Here is a 26494-nt window from a genome sequence, read left to right on the forward strand (position 1 = left end):
TAGTGTATCTAACTTGGTGATTTGACTCCTAGATTCTCAGACTTGCTGTGTGTTTGGACTTGGCTTGTTTCCTGAACTATACAGATTTTTGTACCCTAACTGTACATAAGAAATAGCCTGCTCTGGGTTACCGTCTGGGCAAGCACTTCCTCATATCTAGTCTATATCCTATTCCCACCAGTAATTAAGGAGATTGACAATATAACACCTCAAACCATGACTTTGTTGACCAAGTAGGTAGCTTTAGAGAAAAGAAGAATTATCTATTCTGAACATCCACTGGAATTCTACTACTTGTTCCTTTCTCATTATTACGGTACAATGACCATTGTTGCTTTTAATAATGACTTGATTCAATACATTCAGTATCACTTTACTCTTCTGTGATTTATTAGCTATCATGGTTAAATATCTTCTATAGGTATAACCCCATGCATTGCCCATGACTTGTAACAGAATGTGTTTCATACTAACAAAATTATGGGATGATACTGGTAGGTTATATACAAGTCTGTATCAAGGGTACTAAAACAAGTTTGTTTTGTCCATTAAAAAACATGCACTGAATTCTGCATGAAGATAAATACATTATATTCTGTGCCTTTAAAAGTTCACAAGTTAGTAGATTTAAATTTAGGTTAAAATAATACCTAGCATTGGAAGTAAAAGCATAGTTTTCCAATTTTGCTCTTTGACAACAAAAAATCGTGCCATCGCAACCTTAGAGAATTGCTGCTGACAGCATCACTTTTGTAGGATGTGTATTATGTCCATTAAATCTCCCTAAATATAAATAGAACATATCAAGAAGACCTTCTCGCTTTATGATCCTTCATTTTTTAGGTCAGGATATAGTCAAATAGCATAATGCCCAATTCATGATAATGCCCTGGTCTTAACATACCAGGAAACATTCCAGGAAGGGCAGGGAGGGAAGCAAAGTTCAAGAGCCATAGAAGTGATCCCTCCACAACCCTCCTCATCTGTTGAGTGCACTCACATTACTGCTACGGTTAAAGCAGTGAAGAAAATGTGTTCCCAGAGCAAAAAGCAAATAAGGGGAAAGGACAACATTCTCAAGTGTTTGTAATCATAGGCAGTAGAAAAAACAGGTTCCAGTTAAGTTATGTTTACATGTCTGCATTTTTCTTCCAATATAGCTGTAGCCTGTCGGGAACAGATGTACTCTATGCTACTAAATCTCCAGCCATGGCCTTCAGTAATGTTTCTGTTCTGCTACGTCATGAATACAGATCCAAGCAACACCACTGAGTTAGTCTGGAGTTAAGACTTCAGAAACAGGGATCCCTCAGCTTGAATCTCACCTGTACCACCTGTATAGGTCCTGGATGGGTATTTAATCTCTCTGATATTCACCTACAAAATGGCAGCAAAATAACAGCTACTTCAACAGGTTTGTTATAGGGATTTCTTAAAAAAAATACATGAGATTAAAAAATAATTTTTTAAAAAGAAGAAAGAGGAAGGAAAGGAGGAATAAGAAAATAAGGAGAAGATTAAGTGGAGGAGGAGAAATAGGAAATGAAAGAGGAGAAGACGGACAATGGAAAGGTTTGTTAAATCTTCAGCAGAATATAAAGAAAGAAAGCCAATAAAGCCATAAGCTGGTGGTTCACTTGAGATGCTGTGTACAAATGAATAAAGAATGAATGATTTTACAAACCTAGCAGGACTGAGGAAGGGGCCTGGGCCCATGGAGAGCAGCCCTGGAGAAGACATACACCTTCCTCTGGGTACAGTCCAAAGGCCACAGTTGTCAAGGAGGGTTGAGACAGGCTCACAAGCCAGGCTAGGGCCATTTTCAGCACTGCCACCTCTACCAGAATTTTAAATAAGGATGATTTTATTGTTTGCAATTGACCCATCAATTCAACCAATGTTTACTGAGTGCTTGCCCTCCAGCTCTGCCCTCAGCACAGTCTAGTCTAGTAGAGTTTACATGACAATATTCGTAACTAAAATGCAAGGGACAATGTGTTAAATATAATAAAAGATGCAAATAAAATACAATAGGGACTCCAAGGAGGAAAAAATTACCATCACTGGGAGTAGTCTGAAAGGCTTTATGAAGAAAATAATATTCATTCATTCATTCATGCATGAAGCAAATATATTTTGGCATTTTCCCACATGCCAGATGCTATTTAAGGAGTCGGGAGCACATCTGTGATCTACATGGGTAAAACTTCTACTTTAGAGGAAGAAAACAATAAAGAAACAAATACATACATACATAGGTAATAATCATTTTAGACAATGACAATTGTTTTTGAATACATTAAAGCAGAATACTCTGATGGAGAACAATTTGGGGCAGGAGGAAGCAACTTTAGATAAAGTGGCCAAGAAAGACTTCGCTCAAGTTTTATCGTTTGAGCTAATAACTGAAAACATTCTTGGCAGAGAGAAGTGTCAAACCCTAAAAATGAGAATGAGCTGAGAATAACAGAACATTTACCAGAAAGCTGGAATAAATTGGAAGAAGGGAGGGTAGAGAAGACGGCACAGAGAGGGGCTTAGGGTCCAGAACACGGAGGAACCCATAGATGACTTGATTGTTTGACTTCGCCACTTAGAACCCTGGTAGAGAAAAGGGGCAACGGAAAGTGAGGAAAGTGAAAAAGAATTCATATTTATTCGTTACCCACTATATCATTTAATCCTCACCATAACTGTGGGGGTAGATATTATCATCACTCCCTTCCCCCCTTTTTTTTCCTGAGGTAAATGGAGGAGGAAATGTGTTAAGTAAATTGCCTAAAGTCCCATGACTGAGAAAGAAGAGTTTAAGTCCAGATCCATCTGACTCAAAACTTGTGTCCTTTTTTGACCTAGTATCTCTCCAGGGCTAAAAGGGAGAGTCAAGACCCAAAGGCAGAACAGATCTGCCCAGGAAACCCAAAGTCTCACAATTTGACTAAAGAACCGCTAGTAAGAAGCTGACCTAGCCACTGCCTTTCATAACTGTCTCTTCTCCCAGAATTTCACCATTAAGCCAAGATTTTTATCATAAATGCCCCATAAAAACCTTGACTTAACGAATGTCTCCAGCCTCCACCACCCACACCCTCTGTCCTATTGACACCCACCGTCAAACCGTCATTTGTGAGTGGTCTGTCCAGATTATAGATTTGATATTCTAGAAGTGTCCATGCTTTCTGAGGATGCTGCACCAGGGGTAAGAACCTTGGTTCTCCTTTGTTCCGTTCATGGATAGCCCCTTCTTTCCCATCCCTATCTTGCTGGCACCCCATCAGCCCCAGAGAATAAGGAGGTTCCAGTCTCCTCAGATTCCCATCAGGCGCGGCTACCCTGGCCTGCTACAGTCCTCAGCCTAGTGCTGAACTCCAGCGGTGGTTTTTAGAGCAGCTTTCATTTCTTCAGCCAGCTGACGAGGTGACACTTGAGGTTCTTCAATCTAGGTTTCCCAGCCTCCTGAACAGGTTTGTCCAAGCAGCACATGATCTCACGGTGGCTAAGGATGAGTTTGGGCGCGTTCCCCTGCCACCGTACACGGAGGCCTCGCAGTATCCTCCTGAGGAAATACAGTGAAAGACAGTCTTCCAGACAAGCTCTGGCCGGTTGTGATGCTGTTTGGCCTGCACATCTCTAAGCCATGCTGGACAACCTCCTCAGCTGACCACAGGCCAAGCTGCCTGACCCACAGAATGTGGCCTTTTCTAACCTCCACAAAGGCACCTAGATAAAGTAGAGGCCCTGGATTAAGAAAGCTACTGCAATATAACAATAAAATGGATAAATCCACTACTTAAATATTAGTATAATTCTATATGCTCACAACGTTATAACTTTACAACAAAGGGTAAAGATTGATCAAAGTACAAGGAGAAAAACACAGGTCACGGTGGACGATTTCAATATATGGCTATCACAAAAGAAAATAAAAAGATTTAGAAATAGATTTGAACAACAGACACTCTTCTAAAAATTTTAAATAGTAAATAATTTAAGTTTGAAAACAACCCTCTGAGAAGGTACAATTACATCCATATTTTACAGATAAGCAACTAAGGATAGGGAGGTTGTGCCAGGTTCACAGAGCTAGTAAAGTAGCAGAGACGGGGCTGAAAGCCAGACAGTCTCCCCTAGAAACTACCCTGTTAACCACCATCTTATACTGCCTCTCTCTGCAGAGTAATTGATAGGTTTATCTAAAATGCCTGTGTAGAATAGTATATCTAATAAGCACAGAATCCTCATGTTTTTCAAAAAGACTCAAATGATTTAGAAAATATTGACTGACAAACTAGTTCATAAAAATGTCTCAGCAATTTTCAACAGAAAGATACATATTTGGAAATTAAAAACCACACTCTTAAGTAATAGATGGGTAAAGAAGAAGTCACAGCAGAAATGACAAAGTATTTAGAATTGAATGACAAAGTAAACACAACAGATCAAAATCTCTGACATGCAACTAAAGAAAATAAATGCATGAATTAAAGTTAAAAGCCTTATATGTCTGCCTTTTAAGTAATAAAGGGGAAAATAAATATTTAAATTTACAAGTTAAAAAGGGACAATAGAACAAAACTAACGAAAGTGGAAGCTAAAAAATATTTAAAGTGGGGCCATAAATAAAAATATAGAAAACAAAAACTTAGAGATGATCAAAAAACCAGAGGCTGTTTTCCTGGAAGAGACAAACTGATCTAAACAGATCATGAGAAAAAGAGACAGCAGTGATAAGTAGTATTGGAAATTAAAAAACGAGTCATCAGTGTAGATACACTAGAGTTAAACTTTCTTCACGCTATCTCTATCTCGATTGCAATTGCAAAGGAAAAAAAATTTAGTTTAACCACCAAAGATGATGATGAGAGTTTTTGAAGAGGTTATTTGATTTTTTAATATATTAAAAAAAGGTACTGTATATTCCTAGTTTCTTTGAGAATGAATAGGCCTATAATTACATCAACTGCATCTATTGAGATTATATGATTTTCCACCTTTTATCTACTAATATGATAAATTATAATTATAACACTGAGGTTGCCTGATCATTTACATATGTCCCTTTTTACATATTACTGAATGGCTTTGTTAATATTCATTTGGGATTTTTGCATCTAGATTTAGGAGGGACGTTGTCCTATAATTTTTCTTTCCTGTTATTATCCTTATGAGATATTTGCTACCAGGGTTATACTAGCCTTATGGAAAAGGGTCCTTTTTTTTTTTTTTTTTTTTCCTAGTGCCAGGAAGCAGTTTGTAAAATCATGATTATTTTTCCTTGGATACTTGGTAAAGCTCTCCCGAGAATTCATTTGGGTTTAGAGTTTTCTTTGAAGGCAGATATATCGATATGAAGAAAACTTTCTTTTAAAATGGGAGAAATTTAGACGTGGGAAAAGAGTCTAGAGGCAAGGAAAAGTATGAAGATCAGAGAAGTGGGCTTTCAGTAACATGGCTGACTAAGTTGACATGAAGATGCTCCCCCTAGAAAACAGAAATGCTAGATAAAAAATTACATTTCTTTTCTACAAAGTAACCAAGCTCAAAAGATAAAAAATAAAGGGAAATCTCCCAACTACCTAAAATAAAAAGGCAATTCAACCCAGAAGGAAACCAGTTGTCACCATGGCAGCAAAAGAGGGTGTCAGATCCTGACACAGGGTTTGGCCGCTAAGATTTTAATGTCCGTGTGAGTACAGTTTTCTCGGTATCAGCCTTTTTGGATCAGAGGACTACAATAGAGTACCCTGTTTAAAGCCAAGCCCTATCAGTGAAATGGGGCTCAGGAAAAATTCCTCACACTAAGCCAGAAAATTGGCAAGAAACTTGCCATCCATCCAGGTCTCTAATGTGGGAAATAAACCTCCCAAGAGAAGTTGAAACACTAAGCCAGAAACATATAAGGGTTAGTAAGAGGTGTACTAACTGTATGGTGCAGAAATTTAAAGCCAAAAACACTCAGGCCACACACTAAATTTAGGACCCTAACAAAAGCAAGTGCAACATCCCTCTGTAGAAATACCAGGAGGACACAATGTGGGGGCCCTAGACTCCCTGCTAGAGATGAATTTACAGGGAGCACTTAGCAAAGCGCACAAGAAAACACACCACAGTGAGAGAGATTCAGCAGACCAAACAGTTGGGAGAATCTGCACCACTCTCAAAGGTAGAACTAATACAAGAATGTCAAAGAGACTATAATATTTAAGAACATACGATTCAAAATAAAATAGGTAGAATTGAAAAAGAACCAAATGAAACTTATGAAAATAAAAAGCTATGGTTATTAAACTTGAAAACTCAGTGGATGACAGATGTTTTATTGAGTTGTACATTTGAAACCTGTATGGTATCGTGAACCAATGTCACCCCAATAAATTCAATTAAAAAAGAGTCGATCACACAAAGCTGAAGAGAATAACACAACAGATAGGAGGAAATCACCAAAATGCAGCAAAAAGAAAAGGAAAAAAAAGAAATGGAAACTAGGAAAGGAAGATAAAGAGCCTTGGATAATAGCACAAGAAGATTCAAAGTACACCCAATAGGATTTTTTTGAAGGGGACATTACAGAATGAAAAAAGGAAATATTTGAAAGATAAGAATTATACAAAATTAAGTCCTCACACGGGCCGGGGGCGGCGGGGAGAACAGGAAAAACAAATTCAAATCCATACTTAGACCCTAAATAGGGAACTTCAAAAACAGAAAAGCAAAAGAGATCATCTTACAATAACCAGAAAGAAAAGATAACATCTAAAAAGGAATGGCAATCTGACAGAAGACTTATCATCAACAACAAAAGAAGTCAGAACACAATAAAATAAGATCTTCAATGGGCTAAATTAGACCTAACAAAACTACTAATCAAGAATTAAGATGCTATACATAGTTTCTCAAAAAAAAAAAAAAGACCAAAAAGATTTGCTACCACTGGAGATCATGGAAATAAAAGATGAAGATAAAATGAACAATTCACCATGAACATAAAACAATCCTGAGTCAGTGTGTACCTAACATGTCCTTAAGGCAAAAATTGACTGGAGTTACAAGAAGAAATTAACAAAAGCACAAACACATTGGGGTATTTTAACATAATTTATTCAAAAAACTGACAGATCAATTTGGGCAATAACTAATAAAGAGAGTATCTGAATAACATCATTAATAAATTTGATCGAACAAACATATATAGAACTTGGCACTCAACCATTAGAGAATTTTTTCAAGTACAATACTTATGGAATATTTATAAAACTTCATTCTTTCATTAAATATCTATTTATTGAGTGCCTTCTACATGCCAGGGACCCTTCCATGTGAGGCTCTGGGGAATAGTCATGAAAATTAAGTCTCAGCCCCCTTGGAGCTTATATTGCGTGGAGGAGATAGAGCTTCCGTGAGTGGATTCACATCGTGTCTAAAGCCAAGCAGTGCTGAGTAGATAAAAAGAGAAACAAAGCAGGTTGACAAGACAGAGTCACGTGAGCAGCTATGGTAGACCTTGGCCAGGGAAGGCCTCTTTGAATAGGTGACTTTGAGCCAAGAGCCATATGAAGTCATGCAAGGATCTGGGAAAAAAAGAACAGCAAGAGCCATGGCTCTGGAGAGGGCATGCGCCTGGCCTGGAAGAACCAGTAGAGCCCAATGTGCTGCAAGGTCAGACAGGGGAGCTGGGAATAATGGCATCTGCATTTCATTTTAAAAGGAGCCTCTGGCAGCTCTGGGGAGAGCAGAGGAAGACCAGTTAAAGGAACTCGGGCTACTGAAGCCAGGGTAGAGCGGGGTGAGTAGTGGTCCGAGCAGAATCTTAAAGGTAGGATCAAAAGAATCTGCAGAAACTGGATGTGGGGTGTGAAAGAGAGAGATGAGCCCAGGATGATTCGCAGGGTGTTGTCCAGAACAACCGTAAGAAAACGGTAGCATCTTGAAGTAAACGCTGTGCTCGTCGTCTTCCGTGACCACATCAAAATTACAGCCAAATTATAGAACAATCAACCTGGAGAACCATCTGAAGACTAGCTGAACAGAAGTCTTATAACTAAGGGTATAAAGAAGAAGCCACTTCGGGACTAAAATGTCATTGTCAGCGTTGCAGTGGGATGAAGCCTTGACTGACCATGGCCAGCTTTGAAGGCGGAGGAAGGAGGTCATGTGATGTGGGCAGCCTCTAAAACTCAGGGAAAGCCAGGAAACAGATTCTTTCCTAGAGACTCCAGAGGCAATGTGCATCTTGGTTGAGTTCAGTGAGACCCATTTCTGACTTCTGACCTCCAGAAATGTAAGGAAATAAAAATGGTATTGATTTAAGTCAAAAGAAAATGGTAGCACCTTTACTGAGATGGGGACCCCTGGAGAGGACACAAGGTGGGCAGGGAGGGCGGCTGATGTATGTGAGATCCCTCTCCTCTGTCCCAGTGGGCATTATAGAAGGTGTTGGGGTCCTCCTGTTCCACTTCGGCATTGGGGTTGCCTGCCCAGCCTCTCTGGGTATTTACCACAAGTTTCTCAAATGGTCATGGAGAAGAAAATGCTCAGTCTGCTTTTTCCCTCATAAAAAATTGACCCGTTGAAAGGTCTTTCCCAAGCAAAATTAAACTAACACTAATAAATGCCTAGCACGCTAAGCCCTTTGACAAATGTCATCTCATTTAAATATAAATATCCCCCTTTGTGGAATACAGGAGGACACGTGGACACATCTGTTCTCAGCTCCCCATCCAGGGACACCATATTGGTAGTTTGAAACGGGCAGTGGGGGAGCATTTACCCCACGGAAGATGCCAAATGCCACAAGCAAGGACCTCTCCCCATCGCTGGCTCCACAGCCGCTGATGTGACACCGCTGATTATATCCTTATTTTAGACAGAAGCTGACTGAGAGGCTCAGAGGTCGAGCGACCTGCCCAGAGAAGAGTCCACACGCAGGTGTTTTCACTCTATGTCAATGTTACTTCTTTCATAGAATCCTCACAGGTCCTTACTGTGTGTCAGGCTTTGTACCAAATGTTTTACGTGCATTTTCTCCTCTAATCCTCAGAACTCTCGACAAGGGAGGTATGAATGCTGTTTTCACTTTAGTGTTAGGGAAACTAAAGCTTTGAGAACTTAGCAACTGACTAGTAATCCAGCGTTGGCCCTTCAGCTATTAGAATGAATTCCCTCAAAATCCACATTGCTCTAACTCTACTAAATTTTACTTTATCAAGATAAATCAAATGACTGTTTGTTTCTGTTATAATGTAGGAGGCAAAAAAAGAGGAGAGAAGTTATCAAAGGCACTAATGAAGTCCATAAAAGGTACAATAAGTGTAAAAGAGGATCTCAATATTGAATGACACTTTTCCAATATTCCAGGAAAATTCCCTGGAAGAGGTGGGATTTTGAAAAATCTTTGTAATTATAGAAGAAAAAATGTCTGGCCCACAGGGAGACATTCCAACACAGGGTGTGGCTCAAGAGGAAACTTCAAGGCAAAGGCCTGATCATCTGATCCAGGGGGTGGTGAACATGTTCACCTAAGAAGAGCAAGGAAGCCCCTCTGGGGACTAGGAAACAATAGAAATGAGGTTTCGTGTGCACCCTGGCAAACGGCTTTGAAGTGGAAAGAATGGACTAAACAAAAAGCAAAACAGATTTCACTTTGAAGCTCAAAAATTGATATTCCAGATAGTACAATATCTTTTTAGAGTTTTGTTCTCACTGCTTAACGAAGCCATGTATTATCTCACCTTCCTACTTTGTAAAAATAATACTCAAGAACAAGATCCATCTCCTGTGTTTCTCTTCCCCATCACCCATCAGTCTCATTTAACCAGCCTCTCAGCCTCAGATCTTGACAAGAACAGCTAGCTGAGCTGCCCTGAAGCGTTTTCACTGGCATTCAGAGTGCCTTCCAGCCTGGGAACTTCAAGGAATTCCTCCCACCTGCTATAAAACAGTGCTTAAAGGTAAGTTTTCAGAGAGTTGGTGCTAATGAAAAAAATTGCTTCAATCAGTGTGTTTTAAGTTTCCAATGGAAAAAAACCTAGAGGTATACAAACTTAAAATACTTTGGGACCCACACTTAATTCCCAGAATTCCTAGCTCCTAGCAGGGGTGTCCAATCTTTTGGTGTCTCTGAGCCACACTGGAAGAAGGAGAGTAGTCTTGGGCCACATATTAAATACACTGCAACACGTAATCACAAAAAAATCTCATAATGTTTTAAGTGGATTTATGATTTTGTGTTGGGCCGCATTCACAGCCATCCTGGGCTGCTTGTGGCCCGCGGGCCGCAGGTTGGACACCCCTGTAAGATTTTCCCCATTTCAAAATTAAATATCTCAACATCTCCAAAAAAATCAAATGAAGCTTTATTAAATATTTTAAGGGAAAATGCTCTAAAGTAGTAAACGCTTAAAAGTAAAAATCACCGATTTTCTTAAAAATGCAAATTTTTTCAAGGACTGAAATAACATCCCAAACATATTAATGCCTCTCTCCATAAATCCCAGGAAGGACCCTGTGCCTATCAAAAAAGTTATTAGAGTTTAGAGTTCATAATACTCCCTAATGTAAACATCTTTATCAGAAATGTATATAGAACATTACTAGAGAGTAACAGAGTTTTGTCTTTTAAATGTTAATTACTGAGTGGTCCCAGTATGGGTTGAACTGTGTCTATCCAAAATTTATATGTTAAAGTCCTATCCCCAGAACCTCAGAATCAGACCTGATTTGGAAAAAAAAATTTTTACAGATGTAGTTAGTTAAGATGAGGTCATACTGGAGTAGGGTGGGCCAATCATCCAACATGACTGGTGTCCTTATAAAAAAGGGGAATTTGACTCATTCTACGAGAGACCGCCTTGTGAACATGCAGGCAGAGCACAAGGCGTCGACAAGCCAAGAAACACGAAAGATTGCCAGCAAACCCCCAGAAGCTGGGAGAGAGGTATTCTCCCTCCCCACTTTAAGAAGGAACCTGCCAACTTCTTGATTTCAGACTTCTAGCCTCCAGAACTGTGGGACAATAAAGTTCTGTTGTTTTAGCCACCCTGTTTGTGGTTCCTGGTTATGGGAGCCCTGGCCACGACAACAGAGGTCCCTTTGCCATGTCTTCTTCAGCCCAGCAACTCAATCTCATGCGTGTCTCAGAACAAAAAAAGGGGCATCAAATAATGTGTGGAAAGCTATCCTTTAGAAAACGGTGTCCATTTTGTGAGAGTTCCTACTAAGCCTCTGTTGCTTCATATGCAAAATAAAGATAGCCACTTAGAGCCTCCAGTGACATAAAGTACCAAATGTATCAAGTTTAGTGTCTGGTCCTTGGTAATGACTCATGAAATAAAATGATAGCTGTTATTACGTACCAGAAATAAAAATTATACCACTAAGCCTGTGTCAATAACACACGTGAGAGGAGGCGCTTCCTCAGGAGTCCCCGCCCTCAGACAGAGCTGCCAACGCCGACCTCCTCAGGCTCTGATCTCACGTGCTCTGATCTCAAACCCACAGTCTTCATTTGGGTTTAACTTCCTTTTCTACTCACGCTCAATTCTATGATATCGTGCTGGCTGTTCTTAACACTACTCTCAACTTCACATAACAGTGTCCACATGAAAATTCTCCACTCCTGTCAGTCCAATATATTCACATTTGATTCTGTGATCTGTCACATCTCTCTCTCATAAATATCCTCTCAACCATATCCTACTGCTTCGGTCACACTTGCTCAACAAAATCCCAGCCCTGGATCAAACCAGTGGTCAACAGCAACAATTCAGGCATTACAAATTCATCTTCTGAACCACAGCTCAACCTGGGAAACCATCTATGTGTCCATGGTCTCCTTCACCCTCCAAAACTCCATCATTCTTCTAAAATCCTTTACCTACATTTTACCTCTCCCTTCCTCTCATCAAATGACTCTCCTTACTGTGTCTTTCAAAAAAAAAAAAAAAAAGAGTCTATAGGAGAGGAAGTTACCCAGCCTCCTGCACCCCAACCGACCCTTGTATCCTCACCGCCTTGTCATGACCATGCATGCTGTCTATGGTCTGCTTCTGCCCCATCACAACCAACCAAGGGTCTTCTCCTGCCAACAACCAGTCCCTCTACTTTGCATCCCATCTCCTCTTGCTTCCTCAAAGCCCTGGTTTCACAAATTATGTTTTCTCTTTCATATTTTCTCTCTCTTCTACTTTATTCACTCTCTTAAACATTCTCTCCTCTCTCCCATCTTAAAATGTCCCTTCTGAACTCTAAGTCCTGATAACTAATGTTTGTTGAGGATTTACTGTGTGCAGGAGATGGCGCTAAGTTTTGGACATCTATTATTTCAGTCCTCACATCAACTTTATTGACTAGATGATATTATCCCGTTACTGAAACTGAAGCACAAAGAAGTTAAGATCATAAGACAAGTAATTGGTGGAGCCAGGTTTCCAACCCAAGCATCAGACTCCATGGCCCATGTTTTTAACCAGTTTTCTTACCCATCACTTTGGCACCCTGAACTCCAATGAAACTGTGCATTTTAGACTTTTAGCTTTTATTTTCAGTATTCTTATCCATGGATAGTTGATCACTTCTCCTACCTAAATCTAATGACATTTTTTATTTCAAAACACAGGACATTCCTGTTTCTCTTTTATTGACCTGGACTCTCCTTTCCAGAATCCTTTATGAACTTCCCTTCTTGCTGTCTTTTAAATACTTGTGTTCTCCATAGTTCTATCTCATCTTCCTTATCCTCTCAGTCCACATACCGTCCTTGGATGATCTCATGTGTTCTGATGGCTTCAGCTATCATCTACATAAGTTTCAAGTGGACAGAACAGCTACTTGGCACTATTCACACTCACACTGACAGTTGGAAATGCTGAGGGCATGATACCTGGAGACGGACAGGCCACCCAAACAGATCCACGCACAGAGACATTTACTTTGATAAATGCACCATCAACTAAGGCCTGGCTCTCAGACTTACAAACTCAGAAACTTTAACTTGGCACTGTCAGAGTATTTTAAACAATAGAGACTGACGTATAGAACTGTTGTGCCAAAATATGAGTTACCAATCAGGAATATGACTGTCTGGTAAGTCTGATGTATGTGCCAGTCTGACAAGAGCATTCTCTCCCCTTAAGGAAAGTGTACGAGGTGAAATTAGCAGGAGGCCCTTTGGTGAGCATGCAATCAAAACTAGGAGAGTTAATAGTATGATCCAAATATGTAATGACATCATTACATATTTATAAAGATAAACAGTCTATCACTACAGTTGGAATGTTGCTTATGGGTGGACTGGTTATTTAAGTGCAGAATGAACTGACACTTTGAACCCTAGATTGAAGTTGGAAAAAAATAATAATTCAATTTAAAAATGACCAGAGGATCTGAATTAATACCTTTCCAAAGAAGAATATAGTTGGCCAACAGGTATGTGAAATCATACTCAACATCAGTAATCATTAGGGAGAGGCAAATCTAAACCCCAAAGAGATACCTCACACCTGTTAGCATGGCTGTTACCAAAAACACAGGACATAACAAGGGCCAAAGAGAATGTGGAAATAAAGGATCCCCTGTGTCTGTTAGTGGGGATGTAAATTGGTGTAGCCACTATGGTAAACAGTGCAGAGGTTCCTTAAAAACTTAAAAATAGAACAACGATATGATCCAGCAATTTGACTTCTATGTACTTATCTGAAGAAAATAGAAACACTGACTCAAAAAAATATCGGCACTCTCATGTTCATTTCAGCGTTATTTACAATAGCCAAGATATAGACACAACCTACGTATCCACTGATGGATGAATATGCTCATATATATATATATATATATATATATATATATATATATATATATATATATAGCTATGTATATAATATATACTTCTGTACATATAATGTATATATGTACAGAAGTATATTTATATAACATATATAAATATATCCACATACATACTAGAATATTATTTGGCCATAAAAGAGAAGGAAATCTTGCCCCTTGTGGCAACATGAATGGACCTTGGAGCATTGTGCTATGTGAAATAAGGCAGACAGAGCAATACAAATACTCTATGATACTGCTCATATGCAGAATCTGAGGAAAAAGCAGTGCTCATAGATACAGAGAACATATTATTGGGGGCTGCCAGAGGTAGACAGTAGGGGGTGGGTGAAGTGGATGAAGGAGGTCAAAAGATACAGACTCCAGTTATAAAACAAGTAAGTCATGGGAATGTAATGCATAGCCTGGTGACTATAGTCAATACCATACTGCATATTTGAAAGCTGCTAAGAGAGTACACCTTCAATGTTCTCATCTCAAAAAAAAAAATTTAACTTGTATGGTGTCAGATATTACTAGGTTTATTTTGGTGGTTATTTCACAATATTCACAAACATCTAATCATTATGTTGTACACCTGAAACTAACATAATGTTATATATCAAGTACATACCAATTTTTAAAAAAACTTGGTTGCACAACACCTATGTCTGTTTCTGTGACTTTTTTTTCACTGCTGACCCCCTGTACTCGCCCTTGATATTTTATTTCAGACAAGCTAATAATGTATAAGGACCTTACTCACCATCAAGACTACTGGCGTGAGGGGCATAGTATCCTTTAAAGGTAACTATACAAATCTTTTCTCTTCTACTGTGTGCCAATTTCTTGTTTTAACCTATGGAAGGCAATCATAGCTACCATTTTTCCAGGTTCTAAGGACCAAGTCCAGTTCACTCACCTTTTAATAGCTCAGAAGCCTGTCTCCTTTTCTTCCTCTGCCCAAGTCGCCTCAATATTCTCTCCCGGAATTGCCGTGATGGCCTCGGATCTCACCCCTCAGCTCTCAGCACTGCTTTACCCCACCCATCTGTGAGTACAGGCCTAAATGAAAACCCAGTCATGTCATTCCTCGCTTGCATCCTTCAGGACCCCTGAGAGCTTTCAAGATGAAATCCAAACTCTCTAATATTTTCCTAAAACTGCTTAACTTGCTCATGCACTTTCTTCAGGTTTCAGCCAGGCCGTATTCCCTCCAGAAAGCCTTTGCTGACCATCACCCTCTTGAATTCAGAATCAGGGGCGCTGCTCTGGGCCCAACACAGCCCCATGCTTCTTTCCAGTATGAGCTGTAATGTGGTATATGATACTCTTATTTCTCTTGCCCTTTACCCCATAGATTTTTTGCTTCTTGGAAGCTATGCCTCATTATCTTTGAATCAAAAGCACCTAGCATAGCCCTTGACAAGTAGTAGGAAGTCTACTATTGACAGATGAGCGAGTGAATGAGTGAATAAGCGAATCACTGAATGTAAGGGAATATCTTTGGATTTTAAATTCTCTTGCTGGTTTCCCAATTAGAAAACACAGATCTAGGGCCCAAGGGGAGAGAGCAACAATGAATACGTGTTTCTCAAATACTGAATGTGTCACAGTGGTACTGCATTTAATCTGATTTGAGTTGTCCTTTGCCCATAGGTTAGTTAATGACCCAGTCACTGAGTAGATATTTTTACTCTTGAATTTTTTAGCCTTATTGTATAAATGTCCTACCATTTTTATTGGTAACTGGCTTCTCTCCCATGCCCATTCAATCTTTATAGACAAATGTGAGTGATTCAATAAGTAAGAGCAACACAATTGATTCTTTAGTACTTTAGAGGACTTTGACATGAATTGTCTCATTTAACCATGATAACATTACTACAGTAAGGAAGTTGATATCATTATACCTTACATTTGACATGGCATAAGTTCATTTTTTGATTTTCCTACCCTCCATTGAGATAGGGATCTTCATGGGATTTATTAGAAAAGAAACAAAACCGAGGTTGAGCCTGTAGACTTGAAAGAATAAACTAGGATGTAGATCTTTTGTTTGCACAAAGCTCTTCAGAAATTAATTTATTGGTAGGGACACTCCTTCCACCAGTCCAATTAAAACTGGGAAGTAGGCAAACTCTCTTAAAGCATGCAGCTGAGACACTCCCAACTGCATAGTAATCCCCCAAATTTACCTGCCATGCAAGCATTCAATGACTCCCCAAGACTCAGTCACTATCTGGGTCAGAGTGGTATTTCCATTTCATTTCAAGCTTGGATGGGAGATATATATCAAGAAAAAGGTCTACTCAACAATTATGTTGTTTAGTTTTATTCTTCTGATTGTTATGATTTGAAAAGTAAAATCATAGGTACATAAGGCAAGATTAAAATACCCAGAGATATAAATCATCTGATTCCTGTTTCCAGCATTCAGTCATGAACCATTTCTTGAGTAGCTACTCTGTCTTCTGCCCAAATTGTTTAATGTCTCGTCAGAGGGACAGGTAAGTGAGCAGAGTTATAAAGACCACAGAGAATGGTTTTTGTTTGTTTGACCAAAGATACACCATAAGCAAAACCAAATTCTGATTTACCAACAATCAATTGAAGGCTGTTCCTCAATTTAACAAACAACCAAGCAAACAAAAATGTAGAATCAGAGAGGATTCTGTTAACTAGTAACATTCCTAATACATGTACCATATTTGATTTAACAAAATGTGGTCCTTATACTTTGGGAAAAAGTTTTCATTGTGCATAGCAGCACACTTCTACATGTCCTCAGAAAATATCCAGAGACATGGGATCCACTCTTTCAGGTTAAAATATTCTGTGATGCTAAGAAACAAAGTAATCATTGCCAACTAAACTCACTCTTAAATTTTAGGTCATTTCCTTTAGTTTTGTTTCTCTTAAACTTAAAAGACATCTTTTTCCTCATGAAAATCCTTCTTCACATAGGACAGACAAGAGGCAAAGGTAGGCTGATACCTCCTTGGCTCTTTTTCCTATACATATTTACACTGAAGGCATTTCAATGTGAAGTCTAGCTCATACACATTTCTATAGGTTTTCAAGGTCTGAATGTACAACATTTTCTGTGTAAAAATCTTTCTTAATATTCATTATGGTCTCAGGTGATTTCACTATTGCTCAGAAAAATATTCCAAGAGAATCTTTTCATAAAACACCTGGACTGTTTTCTTAACCCTGTGTAGGTCCTGCAGGCCATACAAAGTCTTTGAAGGCTCACAGTGAACAATTATTAAACTCTTAAACTCAGAGATATATAATGCTGATATTTCTCACAATGAGTCAAGTCCTTGTAACTTTGAACCTTTTTGTAGTTATATTATCTTTTACTACATTATGATCATTAAAATCATTGACTTTGATCCTCACCTACAAATGCACTAATTTTTAAATAGAGAAACAGAAGTCTGGCAAGGCTACATGATTTGTTTAAATGACCAGAATAAGGAAAAGAACCCAAATCTTTTGTTCCAAATTGGATGTTCTTTATATTACATAGCATTTGTATTTTGTAAAATAATGGCTGGATCATTTATCCAGTTTCCATTTTAGCTTCATGAACAAAGCAACCATTCCAGTAGATGGAAACAATATAATCCCAAAGATTTCCAATTCCTTGTCTCCCCTTCCCTTTCAAGTTGTATCCAAATAGGCTTGCTTTTCCATCCCTTCACTGCACTGCTCTTGCTGAGTCACCAACGGCTTCCATATTGCTGAATAGATTAGCCAATTATCAGTCCTCCTCTTAACTGATCAATGAGTGGTTTTTCCTTGAAACATTTTATTCTCTTGACTTCTAGAATAACATACTCTTCTCCCCCATCTCTGACTTCAATTTCTCAGGCTACTTCGCTGGCTCAGCCTCATCTTTCTGGCTGCTAAACACTGGAGTGTCCCGGAGCCAGGTCATCGGCCCTTTGCTATTCTCCATTTAATCAGTCCCTTAGTGGTCTCCTTCAGTCTCGCTGTCTCAACCACCATCTACATGTACGCCTCTGGATCCCAAATTTATATCTCTGACCCAGACCTCTTCCTTTGCATTCTAATTTTATATATCCAACTGCCTTCTTGATATTTCCAGTTGGCATCCAAAAGTTATCTCAAACCTAATATCAAACTTAGTATCTCCAGTTGGGTACCAAAAGGCATTCTCAACTTAAACATATACAAAAATAAAAGCTTCATCCTCCCAATTCTTTCTCAAACCTGCTTCTTGTTCATTCTTCTCTATCTCAGTAAATGACTAGGCGATGCTTCTATTCACTCAAGCCAAATTTTCAGAATCGGTCTTGTCTTTTCTCTTACACACCCATCCAGTCCATCATTAAATCCTTTTGGAGAGACACACAGAGTTCAACTCTTTCTCAAAACTCCTAGGGCTACCGACTTCCCCCAAAATGTACCATCCTCTTCTGCCTGGATGATGCGGCGGTCTCCTGTCCTCCCTGTTTCAGCCCTTGTTCCACTTTAGACTATTTGTGAATAACAGCCAGAATAATTTTGTGAATGCGTAGGTCAGATCACGTCACTGCTCTGTTCAAAACCCGAAAATGGCTCCCCATCTCACTTAGGGAAAAGCCACAGTCACAGCGCCCAAGAGCCCTCTCGTGGGGTGGCCCGTCACCTTTGCAACCTCACCCCCTATCTGTTCCCTATCGCTCACAGTGCTGTAGATACGCTGGTCTTTTCACGGTTCTGTGAACATGTCAGGATGCTCTTGCCACGTTCAAGACCATCTCATCCTTTGTTCCTCTGCCCGCCAAAGGCTTTCCTCAGATACACTCACTGCTCCTCCCCGCTCTCCTTTATGCCTGCATTTGAACGTGACCGTTTCAACTGTGGGCTCTCCTGAGCTCCATATTTAAAATTTCAACACTCTCAACCCACCTCAACCTTTTCTGCTTTTATTTTCTACAGAACAAACATCACCGTCAAACAACATGCAATATGTATTTTAATTATTTTCTGTATTGTCTGTGTCTTCCCCCCCGCCCACCATTTACAAGAGAATGTAAACTCCATGAGTACAGGACCTTTTGTCTCTTCTATATTTTATATTCCCAGTATCTGAATCAATACCTGAAACATAATAGGTGAGTGAATGAATGAATGAATGAAGGCTAAGATAAGATATCCTGAGAAAAACATGGAGACACAGCTGTGAACGAGAAGATGAGAACATTCCTTCATATGAAGTGCTGCATTGGCATGCACTGCCCCATTGCCTATCCTGTCTCTGGTACCTGCCTTACAGAGAAGAGGAGAAACTGAAGACTGAGTGATGAAAGGAGAGAGCATCAGCTCTCCCCAAAGCAGTGTTCTTTGGAAGACAGAAATCCACTTTGAGGGTTGTTAAAATCACAGCAAAAATTAATAAATAGGAATTAACCAGATCAATAGTAAACTCCTATCGATGAGAATGTGATGAAATCTGACCCCTCGTGCACTGCTGGTGGGAATGTATAATGGGACAGACAGCTGCGTTGGAAACAATCTGGCAGTTCCTCAAACAATTAAACACAGAGCTACTATGACCCAGCAATTCCACCCCTAGGTATATCTCCAAGAGGAGTGGAAGCATGTTCCATTCCACTCTGAGCACCCCATTTCAATGTGGGGATCCAACAAGCAATTCTCAGACCCCAGTGGGATGTCAGAGGATTCAACTCAATTCAGCTCAATTCTGATGCCTGCCCACCTGGAGATAGCATCAGATGCCACAGGATAATGGTTCAGCTTTATTGCACCTCACTGCCCCCCAGCCCGACCTTGAGATGTCAGTCACATGCCCAAGTTGCTTCCGGTGTTCCTGACCAACCAGTTGTAAATCAGAGGTTCCCACAACACCCTTTTTGGTTTCAATCAATCCGCTAGAGCAGTTCAAAAAGCTCAGAAAACCCACTTACTCGTTACATTGCCAGTTTTATTATAAACAGATACAACTCAGTGTGGATGAAAAAGGGGCCACATACTAAATCTGACAAGCTCAGGGGAGGCCAGCGTGGCAGACCCTACAAACTCAGAGACAACGTAACCACACAAGATGGTCTGAACAGTACAATTCTTAATGAAACACAGTCATGGCAGGGAGTTACGTCCCAGGCCTGTAGCCTCCGCGACAAAGGTTGGTCTCTATCCTAAGTGAACCTGCCTACTGTCTTTCGGGATCTAGATGACACACCTTTGAAATGTCCCAGCAATCTTCTTTCCCAGACCCCTCAGGGCACACCCTACTGCAGAACCCTGCGCTGCTACCTTGTTCCCGCCTCGCTTCGCTATATCCTGAAAATGTTCACGATTAACTGCCCTGTGCCCACCAACATAAATGAAATATATGTTTCTCTGTGTTACTTTTTATCCAGTCCCAGAGATGTCCCCACTTTGCTTTCCCCCACCCCCTCCATCTACCACCAATGGTTTTCATGTAACCGCCTCACCCCGCTTCCTCTGATTCTAAGGTATAAGTAAGCTGCAAAACTGCCCTTCTCCAGAGCATTGTCTCAATCCGTTGAGATTTTGCTTCCTGGCAATTGTCATCGGTTCTCTACAGGCTTGGACATTTCTTGTGTTACCATCGGGAATAGCCAGATGGAAGAGAAGCACGGGGCAGGGTGTGAGGAAAGGGACACGGAGCTGCCATGCTTCTGAGCAAGACACCGCCGTGCAGCTCCGCATGGTCACCAACGGCAGCTCTCTGAAGAGAGTCCTTTTAGGTTTTCCTGAAGGCTTCATCACATAGTCATGACTGATTAAATCACTGGCAACAGGCAACTGATTCAACTTCCAGCCCCTCTCCCCTCCCCGGAGGTCAGGGGTGGGAGAGAAAGTTCCAGCCCTCTAATCTCGCAGTTGGGTCTCCCGGCAACCAGCCCGCGTCCTCATGCTACAACATGAATGAACCTTGAAAACACCAGTCAAAAAAGAGCACATATTATGTGATTCCACTCACATAAAAGTCCAGAACAGGAAAATCTAGAGACAGAAAGTAAATGAATACTGGTTAGGGCTGGGAGAAGGATGATAGGGGACAGGGAACTGATAACTAAAAGGCATGGGGTTTTTGCCCTGGTGAGTGTGGCTCAGTGGGTTGAGCACCGGCCTGAGAACAAAAGGGTGGATGGTTCGATTCCCAGTCAGGGCACACACCTGGGTAGCAGGCCAGGTCCCCAGAGGGGGACACGCGAGAGACAACCACACATTGATGTTTCTCTCCCTCCCTCCCTCTCTCTCTAAAAATAAATAAATAAAATCTTAAAAAAAAAAAAAAAAAAGACGTGGGGTTTCTCCCTGAGGTAATAAAAATGTTCCAAATGGACTGTGGCGATGGTTGTATACATCTGTGAATATGAATTCTTATATGACATGGAAATTATATGTCAATAAAGCTGTTAAAATTAATGCATTAAGTGTGATCACACAACTAAAAAACCCATTTTAAGCACAGTTAGCATCAACAGGTTGGCTTGTTGTTCCACGAACCTGGTCTTCCCTGGTACTTCCTCCTACCCTGGGCAATGCCATTGGTCCTCCAACCAATGCCGGCTTCCTACAGTGTACGTTTTCTGAATGTCTTTATCACTTCCTTGTCAAGTTGGGAGCTGTCTCCTCTTGTATGTCTACGTTTTCCATGTACTTTAATTTCTGCCCCACCTGCAAACACACACCTTGCCCCACACTGTGAGGCCAGGGTCCAAGGCAGTCACCTGAAAAGGCCTACAGGTTTCCGTCAAAAGCCTGAGACTCTATCCCAGACCTTATCCATTATTTCGCCTAGCTAAAGGCAGCGGCAGATACCAAATGGCTTTGAAAAGCTGTAGTTAAGGTCATAAATATAATTAGTAATTATAATTAATATAATTATTATATTCAATAACACTTTATTTCTTTCCATGTCAGTTCTATCACCCAACCACAGGAACATGTGTCAGGTACTATGAAAAGCAACCACATGTAAAACAGTCATTAAATGTCACAATTAGAAGCAACCTCAGAGATGTTTAAATCTAATTCCCTCATTTTGTAGTTGAGGAAACAAAGTGATAAACTGACTCTTCCAACGTCACTCACTAGAACAGCCAATCCCCATTCAAGGCTTCTTCGGGCCTTCCAAGCTGATCACCAATCAGAAGTAAAATGAAATCAAAACACTTAACGATTACACTTACATAGTCCCTCCCCACACACACACAAAGTGTGAAAAAGAAAATGTCACACCAAGATATTATTACAATCCATTAAAATTAATTAGTAAACTAAAGGCTATCAGTATGTTTTAACTTCTATTTCCCTCTTTATCTTCAAAAACACTTTCAATACTCATAGATACCAGAAACACATGGCCACTTCTCCCTGCTTTAATTCCAATGGAAATAGAACTCGTAGTTTTGCTGAATTATACTCATAATTAATTTTATGGAGACAATGTAATCATTTTCATGTATTAATTGTAAAAAGTTCTACTTTATTAGTCATCTCTCATTAGCATGCCAAGTCTCCCGCACTTTGAAACATGATTGCTAAACTACAGGAAAGTCAACTAGAGCAAATGTTCCCATTTGGTAACAATTGGAATGCGGCATACCACACTGCAATTTATTCCAATAATTTTCATATCACATCAAAATATCACGATGACCCAGTTTCCACTTACGACTTGAGGCAATTTTTGTGTTCTGTTTGCAGCAACATCATTCCTTCAGAGTCTTTTGGGGAAGAGCAAACTGTGGTGTTAATTAGAGAATACAATTTTCATTTTATTGTTTTAGCCAACTTCAGATTTACCCCTATAGAAGAAACATATTTAGGCCTATTCCAAAATAATGTCTTGAACTGCATCAACACTGACATCTTGACATTTAATCAACCCAAACATTAGAAGACCTGAGGTGTCTTCTCAGAGAGTAAACAAAGTAAAGGATCATTCAACTCTCCATTCAAATATAAAGAACATTTCATGTTTAATCAACATAGAAATTGCTAGAAGTATATATGTATATCCTAGAAAAGTAGGATAGGTTTTGAACTTAGATGTTTGTCAAATGCACAAGGAAAGCAGTTGAAATTCTCCACGTCAAGCTCTCATTGTGAAGAGGCTGTGTCAAGGTCTTCTAGCAAAAAGGGTTTCAGAGCAAGAAGAATGTAGGAGAACAGTGGGGGAGGACTTTAAGAAACCACTGCTTTATTTCTTCAACTGGGTAGCAACTCGCTCTAATGAAACTCAGGGGGATGTTAGCCAGCAAGTCCCGGGGCTTCCCCGGCAGTGCGACCCTCAGCAATGTCGATGAGGGCTCCCAGGAGCCTCACAGAAAGGTGCCACTTTAAAGAGAAACTGGAAAAAAGTAAGTGGGATCATATTACGGTGGAGCAGCTGAAACCCATAGCTTTAGGGCAAAAAAAAAAAAAGTCATTTTGCTTGAACTACCTTTAAAGAGCACCGACATACCAAATTATATGTATTTCTACTGCATGAGACATAGACATAATGTTTATACCCATCTGTGAACCGAATTAATGATGACCTGGTGCAAAGATGAATAGATCCAGTTAAGAAATGAATGGTTTCTCTCTTCATTTTCATCTCTTCCGTTTCGCTCGTGGTAATTACTTACAACCCGCCTTGCGCCTCACACAGGTTTTTGCCCGTCTTACAGGAGAGTTACCGAGCCTGCTCTCACCCGGGACGTTCGCTCTGGAAGGCTACTGCTGACTGCCCGCGTTCAAATCTGCCTTTGTAATTAAACATTGTTTTCGCTCTAAAATAAAAAAGTCAATGCACTTCGATTTTGATGTCATTGCTCCAGACAGCAAGATGCTGGCTTTCATAATCCCCCCTTCTCCAAGTTTGGGGACCGCTACCCAAGCCCCCTAAAGAAGCCATCTACTTGCTCCATGGCTGAGACCTGCGCAGGTACCAACCACAGCCACCCAAGCAGCCAAGCAGCAACTCTTTGTTACAACCGTTTTCAGCGGCATCTTTTTAAAAAAGGTTTTTGAAACTTCCCAACATTGAAACAATTTCATAGCATAAAACACGATGTGATCATGGGAAACAACAAAGAATAAACATTTCCCTTACCTGGATCATGGAAAGGCACCAAAGCAAAGTTGTAAAGAGGTCTCTTAGGTCTTTTCAAAGACGTCTCCAGGATTTTGGAAGCCCCTTCGATAACCTGAACTAAATCATCATACATGGAACCAGTCACATCAAACACAAAAGCCAAGGTGGAGGCCCCCTCGGGAATTGCCTCTGCCCTGGTCTCAGACTGGGGGCTTGCGTCTTGAGCTAGGGAAGAATAGAGAAGAGCAAACAGGCATACTGTGTGGACAATGTCCCAGGCAATCATTTTTTCTTTCTTTTTCCCTCTCATTTTCTGAGCGCAGAATCTGCACGGCGCTTAGCCCTCCTCAACAACAAGCAGAGGGTTTCCTCTCCGAGCAACTCATCAGAGTCTGGAAATCCCTTTGAACTGGCCAAAAGTTTGGCGCTGAGGATCGGACGGGGACAGGCACCGAACCCGAATCCCTGCAGGGGCTGAGCGGCAGAGATGCGGCAGCTTTTGTCTGGACGCAGCTTCCTCCGGGGCTGTATCTGCCCGCGACCCCGGCGGCGCGTGGCGGAGTGCGGGCGGCGCGCCCGGCCCGAGCCCCGGGGGCCGCACTGAGCCCTGCGGCGCCGCGCCCGAGTCCCGCTGCCCTCGCCGCTCTCCGCCGGGCCGGCCACTGAGCCTCCCAACTTTCCACTGCTCGCCGCCCGCTCGGGAGCCCGGAGGGGAAGCCGGGCTCGGCCTCGCCTCCTGATTGGCCGGCTGCAGTCCCCCGCCTTTGCTTGACGCCCCCCCTCCGCCAGGGCGACTTCGCTCCGCACCGGTTCTGGGGTCAACTCAGTTCCTGGGAAGCGCGCTCAGGGTCCGCTCGGCTCCTACCGGCGCTGTGCCGAACCTGCAAACACCCGGGGTAAACAATGGCTCTCGAGAATGGGTGGCAAAGACCCAAACTGCAGGTCACCACACTAACTAGCACAAAGGGAATTTTCTTTTTCTACTGTGTACAACGCTGCTTCAGACACCACCTCTTCCATAATTCCCCACCCCCACGCCCCAGAAGCCAGGACGCCCCAGCCCAGCCTCCGGTGCCTGCAGCCCAGCCAGAAGAGGGAGCTGGAAACTTCCCCGGAGGGGCTGCAGCCGCTGGCCCTCTGATCTCCTGGGGGCCTAGCCGGCGTGCAGAAGGGGGAAGGGGAGGGCTGGAAAGGCAAGAATGGGGGGCGTGGGCGGGTCATGCGAAAGGAGCTGCTGAAGGAAGTGAGAGAGACACAGCAGGAACTGGGGTGTCAGTGACTGCAGTTAGGAGAGATGGGAGAAGGGAAGGAAGCTGGACTGGAGACAGGATGGAAGCCAGGTGGGAAGGATGAGGGAAGGGAGGGAGGGTATGAAAGAGGAGACTGACTTTTTTCAATTTTCATTATCAAGATTCACGTTTGCTGAGCAGTTTGGACCCTACCTTGAGCACGGGGAAGCAGAATAATATCGCCGTGTCACATTTCCTCCCTTAGAGCTGCCATGGGTCGGGGCTCAGCCAAAAATCCATTACAAAGGTGTTCCTCTCCATGGCATTTTCTTGCTGACAAGTAAGGAAACCTCACCCTGGAAAACATTACAAAGTTTTTCCGTTTTGTAATTATTATATACGTTAAAATACTAATAACAGAGATAAGAAGGTGGACAAAGACAGTCAACCATCAGCGAAGGATTCTTTGCTTCGGTTTAGTAAAAACGCATTTCCTTCCTGGGAAAGAGTTGTTGTCTGGATCCTTGGCATTTAGAGAGGGGCACACAGGCATGTTGATCGTGTTCCAATGTGTGTTAGACCACCCATCCAACACCAAGGCAGCCCGAGGAAGAGCCAACTCCCATGAGCCTTTTATAGTCAGCAACTGTCTTCTCTTTCAGGCCCAGCAGCTCTGGGATCTGAGTTTATGATACCTATAAGTCATGTCACTTAAAGGAAGCAGACAGGCCATTTGGGCTGAGAGGGAATATGAGAGGAGAGGGGGAATGTACTTCCTTTCCAAGTAGTATTTAGAGAATGCTATTCGAGTAGCCTACTCCTTTGTTTATTCAAAAGGGATTGTATTCTAAGTCCTAAAGTTTTCACTGAGACCTGAGCTATTCCAGGTGTTCAAGGGAGGTGGCAGAGCCTGGCGATTAGGAGTTCTGGGTCAGACAGCCTGAGTTCAAAGCCCAGATGTGACACTTCACAACTGCATCTTCAGCAGGTTCTTTAACTACTTTGTGCCTTCATTTACTCAGGTGTAAGCAGGAATAACGACAGTGCCTATCTGATAAGAATTTAAAATGATCCACCTTAGAAAGTGTTCCCTGTGCATTATAAAGAATGTTGTTGGGTGGAATGTTCTGTAACTGTCATTTGGAAAAAGTTGTTCCATAGTGTTGTTCAAATCTTCGATCTCTTCACCAGTTTCTGCCTGCTTGTTGTATCAGTAATTGAGAATGGTATTGAAATCTCTGATTGTAATTGTGGATTTGTCCTGAAGTTCTGAGTTTTTCTTCCGGCATTTTGAAGCCTTGAATGCATTTGAAACACTTAGTATTATCACGTCCTCTTGATTAATTGACAC

General features: G+C 41.2%; 1 protein-coding gene across 1 annotated transcript in view; it reads right to left on the reverse strand.

The window, feature by feature from the left end:
* HMCN1 (hemicentin 1) overlaps nucleotides 1-24475 on the reverse strand; it is a 392649-nt gene extending 368174 nt beyond the window's left edge. The window contains exon 1 of the mRNA XM_054587651.1: nucleotides 23933-24475. Coding sequence (XP_054443626.1) covers nucleotides 23933-24224 — 292 coding nt within the window. The 5' untranslated portion in view covers nucleotides 24225-24475. The remainder of the gene's footprint in view (nucleotides 1-23932) is intronic.
* Between the last annotated feature and the right edge of the window lie 2019 nt (nucleotides 24476-26494).

Source organism: Pteronotus mesoamericanus, unplaced genomic scaffold (genome assembly GCF_021234165.1).
Source record: "Pteronotus mesoamericanus isolate MK-2021 breed Mesoamerican mustached bat unplaced genomic scaffold, CSHL_Meso_final scaffold_1186, whole genome shotgun sequence".
In the NCBI taxonomy this organism is placed as follows: Eukaryota; Metazoa; Chordata; class Mammalia; order Chiroptera; family Mormoopidae; genus Pteronotus; species Pteronotus mesoamericanus.